General features: G+C 37.6%; 1 protein-coding gene across 2 annotated transcripts in view; it reads left to right on the plus strand.

The window, feature by feature from the left end:
• The window catches only part of LOC124169007 (nose resistant to fluoxetine protein 6-like), a 159,805-nt gene that overhangs the window by 112,853 nt on the left and 25,649 nt on the right, over window positions 1–21,303 (plus strand). For both annotated transcript variants that reach the window (XM_046547468.1, XM_046547467.1), the window contains 4 exons: window positions 1,675–1,901; window positions 12,881–13,077; window positions 16,186–16,373; window positions 20,828–20,932. In XM_046547468.1, coding sequence (XP_046403424.1) covers window positions 1,675–1,901; window positions 12,881–13,077; window positions 16,186–16,373; window positions 20,828–20,932 — 717 coding nt within the window. The remainder of the gene's footprint in view (window positions 1–1,674; window positions 1,902–12,880; window positions 13,078–16,185; window positions 16,374–20,827; window positions 20,933–21,303) is intronic.

A 21,303-nucleotide genomic window follows, 5' to 3' on the forward strand; every position in this document is an offset into this window, starting at 1 on the left:
TAGCAGTTACCATGAAAACGGTTTTCTTGGATATCCAGCCTTACGAAATTTTATGTAATACTCTGGATTTTTAAGGGCATTAAATAATTAAGGTTTGACGAAAATGCGCCTTTAAAATTGTCTGAAAAAATCTTTGTGCTTAATCAAAGGAGAACTTTGAACGAGTGTCAACAGTACGATTGCGTAATCTCACCCATTTCGAGATTTTTTCAGACAGTTGAGGGGGTGAGAAGCCAAGGGGTACGAGTGATTTTTTTTCTAAACAGAGTTAGAAAAAGGAATTAGATATAGAAGACATACGGGATCAAGTGAATATTTAGTAGTGCATTTGATCTTCCACTCGATGTCGGCACAGAACATGGAATAACTCGTATCCCTTGTCCACCTGTGTTTTGTTTATTTCTTTTATGAATTTCTGTACCAAACTCCGATTAGAAAGAAATTAATAAGGTTTGACGAAAAGGTGCGATTATAATTGTCTGATGCTATAACCGCTGATGCGTCACATTTATGAAGTTGCTTCGCTCTTTCGTGCTCTCTAAGCCTTTGGAAGATAGATCGCTTGCTCTGTCCCACGTAGCTTCTGCCGCAGCAGTAGGGAACCCTCATACACTCCCATAGTTTGAAGAGGAGGATGGCTGTCCTTCGGTGAATGTAGAACATTTTTGACATTGCCTTTTTGAAGGATTCTATCGATTCTATCTGATACTTCGGAGATGAATGGGAGTTAAGCGTATGCCAATTGTTTTTTCTCATTTTGGTCGTCATCTTGAAGCAGCTGTCTTTCTTTCACCGTCCCTTTTATGAAAGAGACACTAGCCATCATCTTTCAGAGCCCACTTAAGGTGTCGCATTTCACTTTGAGTAAGTTCTGCATCACACAGGTTTTTGGCGCGGTGGGTTATCGTTTATATGATGCAGGCCTTCTGTTATGGATGGTGATGTGATGTTGACCATTGCAGCATTTCCCGAAAGGAACTCAACACTTTTTCGAGGGTCTTGATAGCGGAGGAAGAGCTCCTAGTATTGGAGGCTAGTGATCTTCTTAGTAGATGTATCTCGGGTAGTCGCCGCAAGGGAAAAGAATCGAGAGGGAAGCCTAAGGCCGTTTTCCAATCCACGTAGTATGCATTCATTCCCTCGTTCCCTTTCTCCCTTGCACCCTGCTCCCTTACTAATGCTCTACTGGCGCCATAAAGTGTGAACGGAAATAATGCAAACTATTGACATTAACGAAATGTGAAGCACAGGGTAGTGTTAGGACATCTGGTAGTTGATTTAAGAATCAATTTCACCCTGCTTCTCGGTTTGTTTACGTTTGCAATTTAGACTGCTTAGTATTTTACCTTTTCTGGCACCGATTGGACGCTCCCTTTGCACATAATAAACACAAAATTACTTACAACTCCAGTTCAAGATTTCTAAGTTTTCCATTGCCGCCATTTTCACGTCCACTTCCCACGAGGGCATGTAAACGAGGGAGTATCCGCGTTCCCTTGCGCCCTCGCCGATTGGATCCACCCTTGCTGTCGTCACATCCGTAAGTTGACGAATGAAAAGTGCTGTAAGGGTGAATAATTGCGAATTGAAAAACGGCCTAAGGCCACCATAGTCCCCCTTTCCTCTGACTACGTACCTGCCCTTGATCTTGACATTGTGGTTTTCTCATTCCAGTGTTGGACGCGAGCGGCACCCCTGGCTCAGGCTTCTTGTGGGGCAACAACTACTGGCTTGGCTCTTTCTCCATGTGTCGATCCCTGGAGCCGCGTGCCAAGGGAGCTGTCCTCAATGGAAACGGTTCGGCCCTGTCTCCCCAGGGACCCCCTGGAGAGGTTGAGATCTTCGTTGCAACATTCCGACATCGGGGAAGTCCCCAGGAACACATCAGGGTACCCAATGAGGTGAGACATGTGTTTATGTATATACGCTAAATTGGTGCAGTTAAAGGCTACTTGAAATGTAGTCTAAGGGCCGCGTCAATAGTCATTTCCCTGACAGTCCCCGAGAGGATCCCTTCCCAAGGGACTCCTATGGGAATCTTCAACATCGGTATTAATAAACGTCCTCTAGGAGTATCCTGGTTAGAGGAACCCCAGCCGGTAGACGTGGCAACTATGAGACGTAACAGCATATGATTTGTTTGTCTTTAGTCACTTGTTTGTATGCTAATAACTTGAGATGGCGGCGCGAAACGGTTCGTTATCAACGGCAGAGAAGAAAGTTTTGTGGGATTCTGGATTGTTGTTAGAAAGAAATGTTCTAGGTTGCTGGCTCATTTACTGTCGTAAATTTATATAAATTTTTCTGGAATTCATTGTTTATTGCTGCATCGACGTTTTAAAGTCCGCAGTCCTTTGTTAGCTATTTATTTTACGGTCCATGGATACCATAAATGATAAATGTCCTTAAAAGTCTCTCTCTCGGGACGGATGACGTTATCAAAGGCTGATTGTGACGCTGCTGAGATCAAACGAATTGGTCAAGATCGAAATTGAAAAATGGAGTTTGGATCGAAGCACGGAGATCGATCTCGATTTCCTCGACCTTTGACTATAAGACTCCGCAGGGTAACCCGTGCGAAAATTTCGTACTTTCACGCTCTCAGGGAATAAGAAAGGGCTTAATTGGGTTTAAAATAGAAAAGAAGGTGTCATAAAGTTCTTTCTGTACACTTGTTTTCTTGCAAACGTAAACAAAACATATGAATACAATGCTTGCGACAGAAATAGGTTCCTGTCGGAACAATAGTGACGTCTGTTACTGAATGGCACGCAATGTTAGTACGTAACTGCGTACAAGAATGGCAGTTACATCAATGAATGGAACACAATTTACAAAACTTCTTAAAAGACAATATTAGATGTAGCAATGTTGTCGAATAAAAAAAATGCGTGGAGTCGATATAGCTTGAGTAAGTAATCGACATGGAAAAATCGAAACTTTCTAGTCAAATTAATGGGTAAATAGTAAAATTTGAGACTAAGATTGTATTTTTCGTCAGAAGCCGGTGATTCAACGCTTAAAATGAGACCTCATTTATCTCTGTAGGTACAGTTTTAACGGAGCATATACGAAATGACAAAAAAGGCCTTTCTGTAATAATACTATTTTTGATTGTCGATTTTAATCGAAATCGATTTTTCCATCACTATTCCGCTTGTAGCGGAGAATATGCTTAACATTTAATCGAACCAACGCGAGCTCCAACGGAAATACAGGAAAAGAGAAATTGTGATGGGTTTAAGCGAAGCTTTCCACAAAGGTCGAGTCCTTTTCTATTTATTCATTCTAAAAGTCATAAAGTGCTGCCTTATAGCAGAAGAAGAAAGTTTGCTCAGGTTTTGGGAGACTGATTTTTCTTGCGTACATCTGTAGGGCCTGAAATGTCTTCTAGCTTCGTCATTGCGTGTTTATTTACCGTTATTTGGGGTAGGTTTCGGGTGCCATATCTCGCTTGTTTTTTTTACGATTCTAAACGCGGAAATGTTTTTATCATTGTCCCCATTTCCTTCATTTTTGGGCAACCATTTCGTAACGCACCCACGTTATAAAGTCGCGAAGCTGTGAAGATGAAGAGCAGGAAGCGATGAAAGATGACGTGTGATTATAAAAAATCTCGAGTGACCACAAGCGAATGTTTTGTGTTGCCGCAGGGAAGGCAAAATATTTTCCCTTGGCAATGATTCGCGTAAATCCTCTCAAAAAGCACTCTCATCAAGTTTATACCAATACACGAGGCCCCAGTATTCTCTACTTTCGCGACTGTTTTGATTCCCGCCAGTCGCCGTAAATAGTGGCGCTCCAGTCGTTATGATACTTGTTAATATGTGAAATAACAGTGAATTACATGGTGATGCATTTTGTTTGGCTGCGTCATTTTGGTAATAATTCAATAAAATTTTCTTCGTTACGTTTTTGTGGCATAATGTGAGCCAGAGATATTATTTGTACAAACTAATTAATCTGGTTCTGAATTTTCGTTGCGATTTTGTCGTTGTTCATCATATTCATAACCCGTAAACTATACATAAACTCACGATTATGGTAAAATTATCGTAGATAGTTGATAGGAGCTTAAGTTTTTGCGATAAAGGATTAAATTCGTCACGTAGCATATCCCTTGGGGGCTATTTATAATGACAAGTATCCTAGCGACTTGAGCGCCACTATTTACGGCGACCGGCGGGAAGCGATGGAGTTGCGGGAGTGGAGAATCATGCACATGGTCTTTATGGTCACACTCAAGGCCGTAGCCAGGGGGGGGGGTCAAGGGGGATTGATCCCCCCCGAAATGAAAAAAATTAAATAGATACTTTATGCTCGCTTGGTGCTCACACGACGATATTATATAGCGGCGCAGGGACATCTAGTAGTCCAATACGACTTAAGTCAATAATTATCTAAGCGAATTTGTAGGTGCAGTGTGTGAAATTATAGTGCTGTGAATTAGTAGAGAGGTGAGTGACTTATAAGCCTCTTGAGGGACCGCAGAATTGACAGCGACACCGAGGAGGTAATTCATTAGGTCGCTGCAAAAGGAGCTAGAAGGCAAAATTCAATTTTATAATAATATTTTTATATTTTCCTTTAAGGGTTTATAATAAATATGTATATTTAATCATTTACGCTATTTTATTTATCTTATAAAAATAATTTTATGTTTGTCTACTATTCCATAACCCCCCCCCCCCCGAAAATATTTTCTGGCTACGGCCTTGGTCACACTCATCAAATTTCGTAGATAATGTGTGCCTGCAGTGAGCTAGATTACCACAGAACTTTTCAGCGTTTGGTAGTTCCACCATGAAACAAAGTACTGCGAAATGTCCCTCTTTATTGATATAAATATGGGCTGGAAAATGCACTACCAAAGAATTAGAAGTAAGAATTAGTAAGAAGTGGGCTTAGAAAGTAACGGAATACCTTTTATAATCATGGTTTGAATAAAATTGACGGTTTGAGGCGTAACTTTGTGAAAGTGATTCATTATGAAAACTTAAAAAGAAGAAACTTTGTGCTTACACATGAAATATTTGTTCACATATTTACACGACCATGTTTTCAACGTAAGACGTCATCATCAGGACCTAATGATGACGTCTTGCGTTATCATCAGGACCTAATGATGACGTCTTACGTTGAAACCATGGTCGTGTAAATGTGTGAATAAATATTTCATGTGAAAGCTCAATGTTTCTTCTTTTTCAATTTTCACATGGTTTGAATGTTGGCCTAGTTGAGTTAACTTGTAAATAGCCTAGCGTAATTTCGTTTGAGCATTTGTAAACGTCTGGTGTCCCGACACCCCCCTCCACACGCCTGTTGAGGCGGCTTGCGGGATAGTATGTTGATGTAATTGAGCTGTCAATTGTATTTTATCGAGATTAATTCGGTTCAATTCCATTGTATACGATTCGCGCCATCATGCTTCCAACCGCTACCAGTACTTCCCGCACGAATGCGTAGGGGAATCGCAACGTGATACCGTCGTTTGCGCTAAAGTCCACCCAGGTCGGAAGTGTTCGCAACATTTACTTTCTCAAATAGAAAGGTGCAAGTGAAAGTGTTGCGGTGCTTGAGACGCTGGAATCGACTCTCGGTCGATATCCTGGGCGCATGATGGACGAAAATTTCTCCATATTGTTTACCTTTGATTCGTTAACTGGTTAGTACCGATTTTTATTGATGGAAATTTGAATGTTTCATGTTTATTGGGACAGTAAAACTTTATACTTTACGGTTTAAATGTTCTGCCAAAGCAACGGGTTCTAGGGTAGAATGGTAAAAGAATACATATTTACCGAGTTGGCTGAGCGAAATCTCAATCTAGGTGCCGAGTTCAACCTAAGCGCAGCGTGGTAGCCAATTGTTTCATGGTTATTGAGACAGCGAAACGTTTTATTATTAGGTTAAATTGCTCTCTGCCACAGCAACGGGTTCTAGGACAGGGTGGTAAAAGAATCAATTTAAATCAAGTTGACAGAGCGAAATCTCAACCGACACGCAGAGTTCGACGTAAACGGAGCGTGGTAGCGAATCTCAAATCTTCATCAGCCAATCATCGCTCAGTTACAGTCTGATCCCGAGGCAGAATTATACAAGGACGGACTCTCAAAGAGGCCTCAGAATAAGCCCTAAAGATGAATAATAATGTGCCGTTCGCAACAATTTAACTTAGTGTAACTATGGAGTTCAAGTAACAAGTCGAGAGCGGCTCACAACAACTTAAAGTGGCATACCTTGACATGGAATGTTCATTCGTTGATATTAAAATAGAATTTAAAAAAATTTAAAAATCGTATAGAGCTTTCCAGGAGTGTCATGATAGCGAAGGTTTCACGGGTTTTCGACCGAGTAATCTACATCTACAAATTACACCGCCAGCTGCCTAAATAGGTGGGTTTGGACACCGACCGTAAACAAAGCATAACTAATATTATACATTTTAAAAACATCCTTTTTTTACAAAAGACGGTATAAAATGCCCTATAAAGTATGGAAAAAACCTTTTCATCCCTCGGAGAATAAACTGTGGGTGCTGATTAGGTGTATTAGAAATGAATGTAGAAGAGCCTGATGGGAGAGTGAGGATTTAGAATTATCGAAGCCTATTATGATATCAATATTGATATTAATATCTAAACCCACGCTTTATTCTCGTAGGGATGGAAAGATTATTTTTTACTTTTTAAATGTATTGTAAAGTCTTTTTTTTTAAGTATTTTTTAAATCCTATCTCTTTTATTTATTTTTATTTTCTGATTTCTACGTGTGATACCTGGTCTGAGCTTTGATTGGGATTACATTTCATTCATAGGTCTGGAGAATATTAGGTCAAGTTTCGCCAAGTTAAGTAATTTGAACGGAGCATTTCTCTCTCTCGATAAGGCTCGCGGCATGCATCATCTGAACTAGAATATCACTCGGACTGACGGCCTTCTACATTGCAGTACGCAATAAAAAAAAAGTCTCTTTCTACCCCGAAATTTTACCTATATACAGAGGAACTTGGTTATAACGGCATCGGCTGTAACGTCAACTCTGGTTTAACGTCACATTTTATACAGACCAGCCAAAATTGAACATTTTATGTTGTACGAAAACCCGTTTATATCGTCAACAAATATTGCGACGCTCGGGTACAGCGTCAAAAATTTTGCGATTCTTAGGATGCAAAAGTGGTAGTGTGGTTGTATTATGTCCCAAAGTTCATAGAAACCTATACAGTCTACAGTCTATGAACAATATGAACACTGTATTGTATTGTAGGTTCGAAGATTTTCGCGGCGTTGGTTAGATGATGTTTCCATTGTATTCGGGTTTCTTCACCGCGTTTGTTGTATTTTAAAGACAGCAGTTTCGCCGGCGTTACAGTCGGCGTCTTCAGGTCAAAGGTGACCTGAAGACGCCGACTGTAACGCCGGCGAAACTGTTGTCTTTAAAATACAACAAACGCGGTGAAGAAACCCGAATAGAATGGAAACTGTATTGTATTGTTTGTTTCGTTAGTTACGGCAGATCATCAGTCACATCACAGTAAACAGTGTTGTGTATAGCAGAACATTTGCGTTTTTACTTTGTCCTTGCACTCAGATTTAAGGCTGCTTTTTTTACAACGTCACTCGGATGTAACGTTAAAAATCTTCTGGTCCCTTTGATGACGTTACAACCAAGTTCCACTGTAGATGTTTTTTTCTGAATTCGCATGCATCGGAAAACCATTCATTTCATTAAGCCGGCGATATATTTCGTTTTGCAGAGAAAAAAAAACGAAAAGCGTTTCACAGATGTTAAACGAATTGGGAGCCGCCAGAGACTCGAAAGCGGCGCGCTAGGCTTAGATTGTGTGAACAATTGAGAATAGATAATAATCTTGCAGATTAAAACGGAGAACATCATTTTAGAACCCTACTATATTTCCAGGTCCGACTGAAACGATATAATAAGGGAAATATTTTTCTGAACAGATAGGTATAAGATTACTTTTCCTCAGAACAATAAAGGACATAAATTAATGCTAAGAGAAACTTCGTTTGAGAATAGGGTAGTTTCCTTCATCAAAGAAAACGAAAGGCATTGATTGCGATTCGTTACCCACCATTAGTGTATTCATAATACACAAATTATTTTGTTTTTGAAATACCAGTTTAGACGAATGGCAAGGGTCAAATTTTATCCTCATTTGAAAAAGGCCAGATTGGCGCCCATGCGATTCCACTCCACGTGACGTCACAGGGACCTAGTTTCTACACGAGAGGATAGGAGTTATACATCGTCTGAGGTTACCAATGCATGCATAAGGCACAGAGCTCAGGGAAACATGTCTTAATAATCACCTATTAAAACTGGCCAAGGTCGGAAAGTTTTCTTCGTTTGATAAGGTATTAATAAACCTTTTTTAAGCCAAGCGCTACCAGCCAGCAAGGTACTCAGCTACCCGCTAGCATCCTGCGTCCTATCAGCGCTCAGAGCCTCGATCAAGGTCACCTCACAAGGCGGGAGGGGGGACCAGAAATGCGTCGCACGGACTTTTTCCCATCATTCCTACTTACGCGTCGCGTTTTCGCGCGCTTGAAATTTTTCACTTTTCATTTAATCGCGAAAAATAGATATCGTCATTAAAAAATCTAAAAGCGTGAAATACGTACTCCAGGAGTAATAATCTTTCGATTTAGGCAATAAAAAAATAATATTTACTATTTATATCTTAAACCGCTGGTGTCCTAACACCCCTTGCCACACACCGTTGGAGTGGCTTGCAGGATAGTTTGCAGTTTTTTTGTAATGCTAGAAGTTAAATTCATCCTTCGATCCTGGCAGACATTATGAAATGTAGCTCTATCGGAAAAAATATTTAACTCTCTCGTAAAACGTATTTGAAATTTTCAATAATTAAAGTGACCGTTATTCTGTCCTTTATAATTAAACTTATTTTATAAAAAAATGTTATCTTTTATCCTGCAATATAATTTTTTGTCATATTTCTATCCGTCTAATGGGCATATAGTTAACTTTGCTGCTGTGCTAAATTAAATTATGCATATTTCAATCACTGCAATTGAATAGCATGGGTAATATATCGTAGGGTGCTGCATTTCATTAAGTATTTTTAGGTGGTATGATCATTCGATAATAGTATTTCAAACTTTGTAAATTTTCTCAGAGAAAATAATAAATGATTCGTCCTACGATAGCTGATTTCATAAATATGTCTGGGATAGGGTTTAGTTCTTCTTGCTAATTAATTCCGCTTCGTTCCCTCGACAATACATATTTTTTTATTCGTTGCTGAAAAGGTACGTGTATTTTTAAATCAGGAACTAATAATTCTCATTATTATCTTATACTGAATTATTCATGTTATAAATAACTCATTTCTCATTGTGCAGCGAGCTTTTTAAAAAAGAAACTGTGCAATAATTTAATTCAATTTATAAATGAAGCGAAGAAATGAGTTAATACAATTTTTCCCATTGTGTCAATGAGCCAAGACTTTGAATGAGTCTTGTTTTCCCTTTCGTTACGATTCCTTTGCTGGTGAAAGGAGTCGAGGCGATAAACTTGCCAGTCTCATAACGGATTTAATCTTAAGCTTTCCTTCGCTTTGTAACACGTTGTACTCCCGAGAGAAATTCTCCGGCTCCGACGATGTAATTTGCGATTCCCACATATGTCCCGGGAGTACGACTCGACTATCCGCTGTGCAGTGACCCACATATAAGTGGTAGGCGAATCGAGGGATGAATATTGCGTCTTGCCCCTCTATTTCCGGGAATTTTCCTTTTTGGTATGCACCAAGGCTGTCGTTGACAAGGTGGAGCTGTTATGAATATGAATGTGATACCTTTCGTTTTCCTTTTAAGTACCATCCTTAAGGAGGTTGATTCGAGAGACGTAATGTTTGAATTTTTATGAAAATTTCAATATATGCTCTTTTGTCTTAACCCCGTCCACTGAAGGCTACGAAATATGGGTTTTACGTGTTATATTTTCTGGAATCGCATTTGAAAATGCGAATTCATACATGTACATAAAACCTTGTGAGCCACCTCTGGGTCCTCTGGGTGTTTGGCAGGGGGTTATTAATCACCAACATGCAGCATGCAAAAGGACAACCATTTATTTAGGCCAATAATTTATATCGTCAGCATTAACCGACGTAAATTTTTGCCTTAAGTTTAAAATAAGAAACGCGAAAGTTGCTGCCCTTTATTCATGATTAGATGACATCATCACTGTTTCGGTTCACTTACTAGTTCAGAGGGAACCGTTCATTGAGGGAAGGAATCGCTAACAATAGTGTAAACAACTACAAGCCATGAGAGGCAATTGAGCAGCGGTGACCCGCTCGACTGGATCACGTGACGTCATCAACTTATCTGAGAAAGATTCGAAGTTGAGGGCGCTAATCAGTACCTATTTTTGATGCGGGAAAGGAGTAATGCCTCGTCAGCGTTTCCGCAGAAACGGAATTAAATACCGTTATTTCTCCGAAGCAATTTGTTATTCTTTCGTTCTTAAGGTGGTACTTTCGCGATAGCGCGATTCAAAACAAATAATTTTCTTATTTGTTGTACATTTTAAATTCCCCATAGAGACAACATCAGTTCATATCAAAATTCAAAATGAGGCTACTGATAATTCAATATTTGTGACGCATGAATGTCGCAATGAGAATAGAGACTAATCCAGGACCTACTTTCTTCGCATGTTTAAGATTTCTGGATATTGAAGACTTTATACGTAGGTACCTATAGGTGGGAAGACAAATATTTGCAGGATGTAATATTTGAAACTGTTTTTCTTGGGAGTCCAGCAATTTTCGGCATTTTATTCAATGCTGTGAATTTTTAAGTACGTGAAATAATTACGGTTGGACGAAAATGTGGGATGATAATTGTGTGAAACAATTAATCTTTGAGTATTATTAAACGCGATCTTTGAGCGAGCATCAGGAATACGATTGCGAAACCTCGCCCATTTTCAGATTGTTTCAGACAATTATTATTACGCATTTCATCGAAAAAGTTTTTATATTTGGCTCAAATGTAAAAAAAAACATCGTTTTTGCAGGTAGCGGTTTACTCTTTATCCGTATTATGTTGGCGCCGAGGAATGTACAAAAATTCTTCAAGTTTCACGTAGTTGGGACACGTTGAAGACGTCATGATATTTCCCTAAAATAGGACAATTTCACTAACCGAGAGTATATGGATGTCAACGAAATTGGATTTCCCTCCGTTCTCCGACCATAGCCATCTTGTTTGGATGGATAGAATTGCTGATGTAATCGAGGACAACATTACAGAGAAAAAAATAATAAATGGGCATCTAAGTAGTGTGTGAATATCATGGTTGACTTCGAAATGGTTGAAATCTCTCAAGACTGATTTTTTTTAAGTATACCGGGACTACCCACGGTAATAACTTCTACGGGAGTCACCTGAAATGCACAAATTGTGCAAAAAATTCATAGGTTTTTTGCAAAATCTCTCAAGACCCATACTGTACCACGAATTAGATTGTAATTCGTCATCGGCTATCGAACTCGAACTATAAAGCGGTAATGGCGGCTTGTGTAAACGAAAAGTCACTACTTTTATGGGGAAACCCGAGTGCCTAGAAAAAAGTAATGTTTAAGAAGGAGGGACCACTTAAAGAAAGATGTTTAACAATAGAGATAAGATAGTTCGAGGATTTCAGTACGTTAGAGTGCAATAAAAAGCTCAAAATTGTGTGAACAGAAGAAGGGAATGCGTTGAATAAATATAAAAACTACGGTGGCAAAATGCAGGAGGAAGAATTTAAATTGGTTCGTTTATCAACGAAGTGAAATTGGAAGAGAAAATAATATTACAATATAAAAATAAATTTTAATAAAAAAACAACGTTCGTGTCGCGAATTTTAAACATTCCCATTTTTTCATGAACACACCTGGTACATTTTCTTGTTCTTCTTCTTAACCCTCCGCTGCAACGCTGCGTTGACGACTTGAGGTGCAATACGTTATATGCTAATTCCTTCGCGATATTAATTGCAAAGTTTTTTAATGCGTTTAATAATTTAAACAAACATTATTAACAACTATTGAAAGCATTAAATTTGGGGCACGCGACATTTTTGCTGCACATTTATGATTGTTAACATGTTAACGTTATTTAGATGTAATAAAACTGTAAAAAATACGTGTATTAAGTATTTTATTATTATATTTGATGCCCATGCATGAAATTAAGTATTATATGAATGATTTTTTGTAGTTAAAACAGTTATTTCTACTGGCATGTATTTTCTTTAACCATTACTAAATGGCGTCTGTATTGATAATTTAAACAAACGTTATTAACAACTATTGAAACCATTAAATTTGGGGAAAGCGACTTTTTGCTACACATTTATGATTGTTAACATGTTAACATTATTTAGATGTAATAAAACTGTAAAAAACGTGTATTAAGTGTTTTATTAAATTAATATCTCCATCATTATTATGCATATATTTGATGCCCATACATGAAATTAAATATTATATGAATGATTTTTTGTTGTTAAAATAGTTATTTCTATTGGCATATATTTTCTTTAACCATTACTAATAAAAAATTCGTGGAATTTCGGTCATATAATGCAAAAAGTTTTTTGCCAGCTAAAAAACTCTCCTTTTTTCTGGAGTATAGGTCATAGAATGCAAAAATCTTTTTGAATTATATGACCTATACTCCAGGAATTTTTGATCATTAATTAAAAGAGGTCAAGGCAAGAGAAAAAAGAAAATTTAACCATTACTAAATGGCTTCTATGAGACGCCGTGTGACAAATTGCGTTACGAATGTGACACGATTCGCATAGGGTTAACAATGTATTTATAACGATTTTCAGGACTTGCTTTCTGTCGCTCTGTGTGCTCCAAACGTCTGCCCAGAGGAGACCCTAGGGGACCTACTGGAGGAATCGCTTTCCCAGAGGGCCCTGCCCCTCCAGAGGCTCCTGGGACTGAGGCTCCAGCTGGAAGGTGTCCGAAGTCTGAGGTGGCACCCCGAAACGCTCATCTCGAAGCCCAAGTTCGGCATCATGGCGTAAGTTTCTGGCTGCTCCCAAAAACATTCTTGTTTCAACCTTCCGTCGACCTATTTAATCTCTGCCGCTATTTGCAGAGACCCTCCCTGAAACGCGACAAAGGGGTGTCCGGTGACAAGTAGCGGATACAGAAAAAACTCAAGGGGGCGCAATACACCTTGAATTACCTTTAATTTTATCGTAATAAAATATAATCAAGTCAAATGTAAAGTTGAAGAAGTTTTTAATTAAAGTGATTACATAAAAATACAAGACAATGCCATCTTATGATATAAAAAAGTTGCAATTGTGGTTCTGTAATGTTTGACAATACGGACGGCCCCACAAGGCCCGCTGCGCCCCCATCTGTATCCGCCACTGTCGGTGACTGGGAAAATTGGAAATTATGCGTTAATTTTTAGTGCCAGACATTATGCATGAATCATTCTGCATACATACAAGCTGAAAAGCGATGATCCCTTCGGAGGAAGTTCGTGACGTCCTCAACTTTTCTGCGGAAGGGTTCAAACCGTCGATGCTTCGCCGCAAGTAGCTCGACAAGTAGGTGATGGATAAAGAAACGGAAATTACGTGTCTTTTGGTGAACCACTTTTTGGTGCACTTTTAAGCCAGTTTTTTTTATTTTAAGTCACCAAAGAAATTGCCGAACTAAAAGAAATTTTGGCGAATGGAATTTTTCTTAACTGCGGCAGAAATTAAATTTCTTCAGGTTTGAAAAATTCATCTGCGGTATTTTTCAAACTCGCGCAGATGGTAGCCAGATGAAGACGAAAAACTTTAGAATTACTTCCGCATACATTTCTTTAGCTCTGGTTTGATCGACTACGTGATTTAACTAAATCGTAGAAAATAAAATAAAATGAGGTTTGAAAAAACTTCCTTTTTTTCAAAATCAGTATAAAGTCCGATAAAAAGTAAAATATAAGCTTTTCATCACTCGAAGGGTGAAGTGTGGATGCCAATTAGGTCTAGATATTGTTATTGCGTTTCGATCCATACCTAACAGACATTCATTTCTAATAAACCTAAACAGCCTAATCAGTTTACTTTATAGTTCATTTTATACTTTTTTGGGAAAAAGTTTTTTTCTTAATTTTATATTTATCTATTACAAGTACAAATTCCCTACGCTACGGGTCCCTTCGCGGGGAGATTTTAGAATGTATGGAACCAGCATCTCATGGAATTTATGCATCCCGCAAGGCGAAAAGTGAGTTACCTATATGATGTGCGGGAAGCATGATCTCAAGGATACCGCGAAAGAAAGGCAAACATCACTGCATGCGAATGTGGCAAAATTTGTTACTGAGTTACAATGCAGTTTTACACAGGAGAAATAATTGCTGAATCTGACGTGTGTACTAAAGCGCAGTCAAAATAGCGTCGTGTAAAGCGGTGAATTGCTAGAACGCATGCAAGAATGCATGGACGTGACATGTACGTGAAAATAGCCCATTCTGATTTCTTTCATGCAGTCGCGCACTTGCACGCTATAATGAAAAATCAATGCAGTTCCTAAACTGCTAAATTACATTTCCCATGTAAAAAGGCTTAAATTTTCATGACTACGGAGTTGCATGAGTCGACACATAAAAGCAAGAGAGGTAGATTATTAATAATAATAATAATTAGCAGGCTAAGAGCTTAGGGGCTTTACTTTTCTAATTATATTTCTGGCTATTATTTTTTGACATCTAAAGCAAACAGTTTTAAAATTTATACATCAATTTATTATTTATGGCATAGCCCTTAGGCTAGTAAATAAGCATACAGATACTGTATAGAGTATATTGGCGCTTGAATTCTTCAAGCGGGTGTGTAAAGGGTATAATTGTGTCCTTGGAGCCTAGTCTTAGGTCCATAAGTTGTTTAAAATTTCGAAAATTCCACCATCTTTTCTTTAATAGGGTATGAAACGTAAATGTTCGCCATCATAAACACTTAAAATATTCAATAAATTACATTTAATGCATTATTCATTGTTGAAAAGTGTTAACTTGACAATTGAGACAATGCTTAGATGAAACTATTAAATTTCATCACTCTAACGTCAATAGTAATCAAGATATGTAAATTTGCATATTTGCTACCATATTCCAATAGAAGTTTCGACTATCCTGACATGTGTATTGAAAGGTTCACTATGCCATTAATATAACTTCCATCCAATGGCCATTCCCTTTGTAATACCTTACCCACTCTCCCCGTAGATTCGACACTTCATAAGTTATAGTAGTTCCTTACATTTTAAGAAAACGCAGTTTCGATATATATCAAATGTGAGACAACATACAAATAATATATACATTTGGCAGTATGAGGAATACAAACATGTACCAAATCACAAAGTTTCATCGCTCCAATGCTTATCTATCGCTATGCTCCTTATCAACTTATGCCATTTAGCTTTTTTTTGTAATAATGGATTCGAAATATTGATTATTATGACAAATGTACTGTAAAATATGAAAACCTAATGACTTAATTACAGATACTGTATAGATAATCTACCTATTCATAATTATTTATTTGTACTTTTCCGATATGCATTAATATTTCCACAACATGATTCACCACTAAATGGCTTCATAAAGTACATTTAAATTACCAACTTCTTTTTGTTTTTGTGAAAAATTGTCAAAGTTGGTATAGTTTTGTAGTTTTTAAACAATTATGAAAATTATATTTTTTCCTTATAGCTTAAAAAATTCAATTATTTATCCTAGTGTCGACACAAAAAATATAAAAAAATTGGTAAATAAAAGTAAAAAGAATTCTGTCAGCAAATTTACCTGTTGATGCCTCTTAGTGATCAAACATTACAAATATTAAACTTTAATGGAAAAGTATGAATATATAGCTAAGAAAATAAATTACTTCCGAAGTGGAGCCTGACGTTGTTATAGAGATTAGCTACCCTTGCATATACTTTCTTTAGACATTCCTGGTTTTATACCATTATTTATACCATCTTCCTAGTTTATTTCTTATATTTCATGTTTCTGCACCTAAACAGTCATTTTTTGATTCTTTTCTAACAGTGAATTGTGGTTTGATTGATTAATGGTGCTATTTTAAAAATCTTGGATCTAATTTTGACATTTCAGGTTTCTGATATTCTTGATAGTCTTCCTGCTGGTGGCGGGAACATATTATGATGTGGCAATATGGCGCCCTGCTCTCAAGAAAGCTACTTCGTCCAAGGGAGAAAGCAGTGATTTGAGCCGAAAAATGGGAAGTGATGGTTCCAGACCAGTAGATGTTGAACTACTTGTTGTGGATACAAACCAAAATGGTGAGCCTGACTTAGAATATTTATTGGCAATAACAATCGTTGCTCTCAACAATCAAATAAAATATCCTCTGGAATATGTAGATGCCAATGGCGCAAAGTAGTTATTCGTGTTTTTGACCGTGTTCCACCAATTTTAAAAATCTGATAAAAGTTAGGAATATGTTGGAGAGTAACAACATATTTTTTTCGGCTTGTTTATTGTTTCCTAAATTTTTAAATTTAATTTTGAAAATTTCAAACTTGTGTAAAAGTTTAGTTTTCAGTCAACAAATTTTGAAAAAAATCGGGATGGTGGAACGTAATTGTATTTACATTTTAAAATCAAGAAAACGATTTTACAAAAATAAACACTGGAGATATGGTTGAAAAACTAAAAATCGTGTTTCAATTTTTTTGGAGTTTTTATCCATTGTTAAGGCCTGAAACTTAGGGGAAACACATAATTTTGGATGCATTGTAAGTGTATATTTATCATTTTTCAAAATATCTGGGGGCACTTTTCACCTGCAAGATCTGTAATAGATCTGTAAAACTCGTTTAAAAATTAGGTACTTTTAACCAACTAACTTAGTATTTTACTGTCTCAGCCATTTGAAAGAATAACAAAAATTGCTTTTCTAACAATTATGGGGAAAACAGTAAATTTTTAACTTTTCAATTTCATGCTTGGACAGCAACTTTGAATTTTTTTTGCTCTGAAGAATTTTATTGGTATTTGTGAAAAATTGTATGAAGTAAGTTTTAAGTTCTATGGGAAACAAAATATAAATTAATTTATAAAATATATATAAGATAATAATTGCTTAAAAAACAGCAAAATTGTGTCAGCTTTGACAATTTCTCACAGCCATAAGCTCAATACTCTTACCACAAAACTCAGCTTGGAATATTGGACTTACATATGTGAGTAGTTCTGTATTCTTAATTCCAGCAATATTGTTGCGCTTCATGGGAATATACTTTTAAAATATTGAAAATTTACATTTTTTCATTAAAAAAATGAGGCAAAATGCTCAGAAAGTGCATCTTTACAATAACAGAAGTTTGCAAAAATATAAAATTGAACTTCAAGCCTATTAAAACAGTATACTCCAGTGTAAAAATAGTCATCCATTACAATCATTTTGCTATGACTATTAATAGAATCAGGCTACATTTCCCACCTTCATTGAGCATTTTAGTTAAGTATTATTCCTGTGGCTATGTAGTCTTGTCTGATGGTGAAATATCATTGGCACCTAAGTCATAACAAGAAATTTTTAAGAAGTTTATTTACAAAAGCCAGTCACTATTTCTACCATCATATAATAAATTACTTGTATTAATTCTTCAAACTGATAGTGGTGAACTATTTTCTGGGATGTAGCCCAAAAATTTTTTTCAAATGGAGTCCAATTGGAATACATCGTACTTGTTGGTCATCAAACTTATGATTGATGTGGTAGAACTCTTCACTGAAGTCTCCTATCAGCTAGCCTTTTCGTATTATGTAACTCTTACTTTAAATCCATGGTATCTTTTCCTTTATAACTTAATAACAGACCACCCAGTATTGATTGCTTGGGATGGACAGGGCCCAGAGGAGTGAGAAACTTGAAACTTGGATTTCATGATCATATAGGATTTTAATGTTTTCACTTTGAGCATGTTAAGAGGTGTGCTTACCTGGTAGGATGGACAATCGTAGAAGTTGTATGATGTGGCATAACAGATGTTAATGAGAAAATGATGCAAAGGACGCATCAGATGCAATCGAAATTAGCACTTTGAAGTTTGGGAGCATGATGTGCACCTTGGTACAAACTTTGGTTGCAATCTCTGCAGCCATATTGAAACACTTAGAGGACATACGAACAGACATCCTCTTTTATATAAATATATATAGATTTGGGGTGTCCCGTAGCCATGTAGCCTATCCACTTGCCCTTTGACGATTATCTTCCCACTCCAAAGGGTAAGAAGTCTTACATCATCTCCAAGTAACATATAATAATAATAAGTCTTTGAACTCTTACATCATCTCCAAATAACATACAATAATAATAAGTCTTTGTACTCAGGTTAACGGATAAAGGATAAGTCCAGTAAACTGGGGTTATTGTTTAATTCCTCTTTAACAGAGAAACGCTTTTATTTTTGTAGAAAAAAAAGAAATTGCAGAGAAATCATGTGCAATCGTTAGCTTCTTTTGAAGTCATTCAAGGACTTCAAAGGCTGAAATTTAATTCAGTTGTGATGGTGGACGTTTATGCATGTATGTATGGCTTCAGTGGCGCTGTCTCCATGGGGCCTGAGGGGGCCCGACCCATGTGGAAAAACCCCGGTACTGGGCCAGTATTGGCCCAGTACTGGGATACTTCCAAAATTGGCAAGAAAATGCCAGTACCGGCCCAGTACTGGGCCGGTTACTGGGCCGTTACTGGGCCGGTTCCGGGCCGGTTCTGGGCCATTACTGGGCCGGTTCTGGGCCATTACTGGGCCGGTTCTGGGCCATTACTGGGCATGTACCGGGCCAGCTCCAAGTGGTACTGGGCTGGTTCCGGCCTAGTGCTATAATCAAATTTGAATAAAATAATCGCAATTGAAAAAAAACATTTTAAAGGTTTATTTAAAGTCATATAATTCGGTTACATAGAATGATATATGGTCAAAAAAGATAGTAATTAAGAATTAATATTTCATTAAATAGACGTATTTAAGTTTGCCTTTGCCGCTTTTCGAATTTCGCACAATCTCGTGCACAATTGCTTCTTGACAAACTGTGATCTTCCACCTTTACATTTCCTGCTCTCGCGTAGTGTTCTGCATAGTCTGAAAATGAAGGATGGAGAAAGCATAAAAGCATTGAAATATCTTTATCCTCTCCATTAATTTACTATCACTATTGTTTTGACTTTCATTGTTTCATTAGTGTTGAGATTACTGTGTATGCAATAACCAACGAAACAATAACTAACCTAACCTGTAATTATACTCTGTCCAAAGCTTAATCGGCCCCAAGAAAATTATTTAAGACCTTATAAAAGGCAGTTTTTTAGACTAAGGCCTTTTAGGTGATTCATCGAAGCACCAGTAATGGCATATGGCCCAGCTATTAATAGGATTACAGTTGTTTTAAAGAACTTACTTCTAAGGAACTTTGGTCCAATGGTGTCAGCAACCCACACATTTACAGCTCCAGCTGGAAGAATTTGTTCACAAGGCAAACTGGTATATTTACGGGAGTGCAATCCTTGATGATTTTCTCCACGGGTCTCCGAGGAGCCTCTCTTCTTTGAGAACGATACCTAGCCATGTTGACACACGCACACCACAAGCGAGACTGAACGATCTATCTACACCGGAAGTAGCGACGCTGGCTCGAAAGTGGGAGTGGGATAAGGACCGGAAACTGACGTTTCCATAGGGCATTTACTCTAAAATTGAAAAAAAGTGATTTTCCCGAACGCTCTATGGTTATTCTAGAGAGCGTACGGGAGTGAAATTTTTCGAAGTCCAGAGAATCCAAGATGGCGCTGAGCCCAATGACAAAAGACAATGCGCTACGCGCATGGAAATGAAAGAATGATTCAGATGACGTAATACACTATTCATAAACCTTTAACTTCCTCACTAGACCAAACTTCCATGAAAGAAATATGTAAAATAGTATTATTCACTGTAAGATCTTAGTTAAAATTGTTGATAATTTTTATTCTGAGAAAACGCAATAAATACATTAAAAATGTGTATTTATAACTTTTCGTTGAAGCATGTTTTTAAAATTATATGGCAAAAATTGAAGGTTTAATTTCTGTACATGCATTAATTTCCCAATCTGGACTGGAGATTCTGGCTCAGTTTTGGCGTTTCTGGCCCAGTACCGGTCGGTTCTGGCCCAGTACTGGCCGTTTCTGGTCCAGTACTGGCCGGTTCTGGGCCAGTACTGGCCGGTTCTGGGCCGGTACTGGCCGGTTCTGGGCCAGTACTGGCCGGTTCTAGTCCATTACTGGTTTATTACCGGCCGGTTCTGGCCCAGTACTGGCGTTTCTGGCCCAGTACCGGTCGGTTCTGGTCCATTACTGGCCGTTTCTGGTCCAGTACTGGCCGGTTCTGGTCCAGTACTGGCCGGTTCTAGTTATCATTCTAGTTATCAGGGTTCTAATTTTGATCATATGACTCTTCTAAAATACTTTTTTAAAAACTTATAACTCGCTACTTTTAAAATTTCCCGGGGCAAGATGCCCAGTTTGGGCCCCCCCAATATTTTTTGCACCCCTGTATGGCTTTGAAGGTTCAAAGCATAAAAAATTAAAACGACTATTGCAATCCTGATTTTTTTCCAGTGGTTTTGATTATTTTGGTCCTAGCAGGACCTTTTTTATGTATTTTTTAAACAAGCGTGTATGTACTCCTAATGAATGTGGCTGTTTCATTAAATTCATTTATATGAACTTTAGTTTTGCACTTTTTAGGTTGTCAATCCAATAATGGTAGGGCATTGACTACCAGCAAAGGAATGATGGCTGTGGACTTGAACAATAAGCCCCCTAAGCAAGAGATCAAGGAAGCCAGACAAGGTCAGTAGAAACCTCCAAATTTTTCACTCCTTTGATTTATAATAACTCACTCATCTTCACTGTAGCCCTGAGAAATGGAATTCTTCCTAAATCCTAGATGTGTGTGACATAATCACAGAGTAATCCAATGTGATGAGCCCTTCTTTTATCAGTCAATTCTGACTTAACCCTTCCGTGACCGTGCGGGATACCTCAGTTATCCCAAATTATGTTAATGTTGTATAATGTTTTTAATTTTTGTCCCTTTGATATTTTTTGTATTTGAGCTTTGTCGTTATTTAGGTGACGAATGATTATTTTACCACCAAATTGTTTTTGAAGGCTTCAATTTTTATTGGTGGGGTAACTTAGTTACCCAGCACAGCTGTTGG

Source organism: Ischnura elegans, chromosome 12, assembly GCF_921293095.1.
Source record: "Ischnura elegans chromosome 12, ioIscEleg1.1, whole genome shotgun sequence".
Classification (NCBI taxonomy): Eukaryota; Metazoa; Arthropoda; class Insecta; order Odonata; family Coenagrionidae; genus Ischnura; species Ischnura elegans.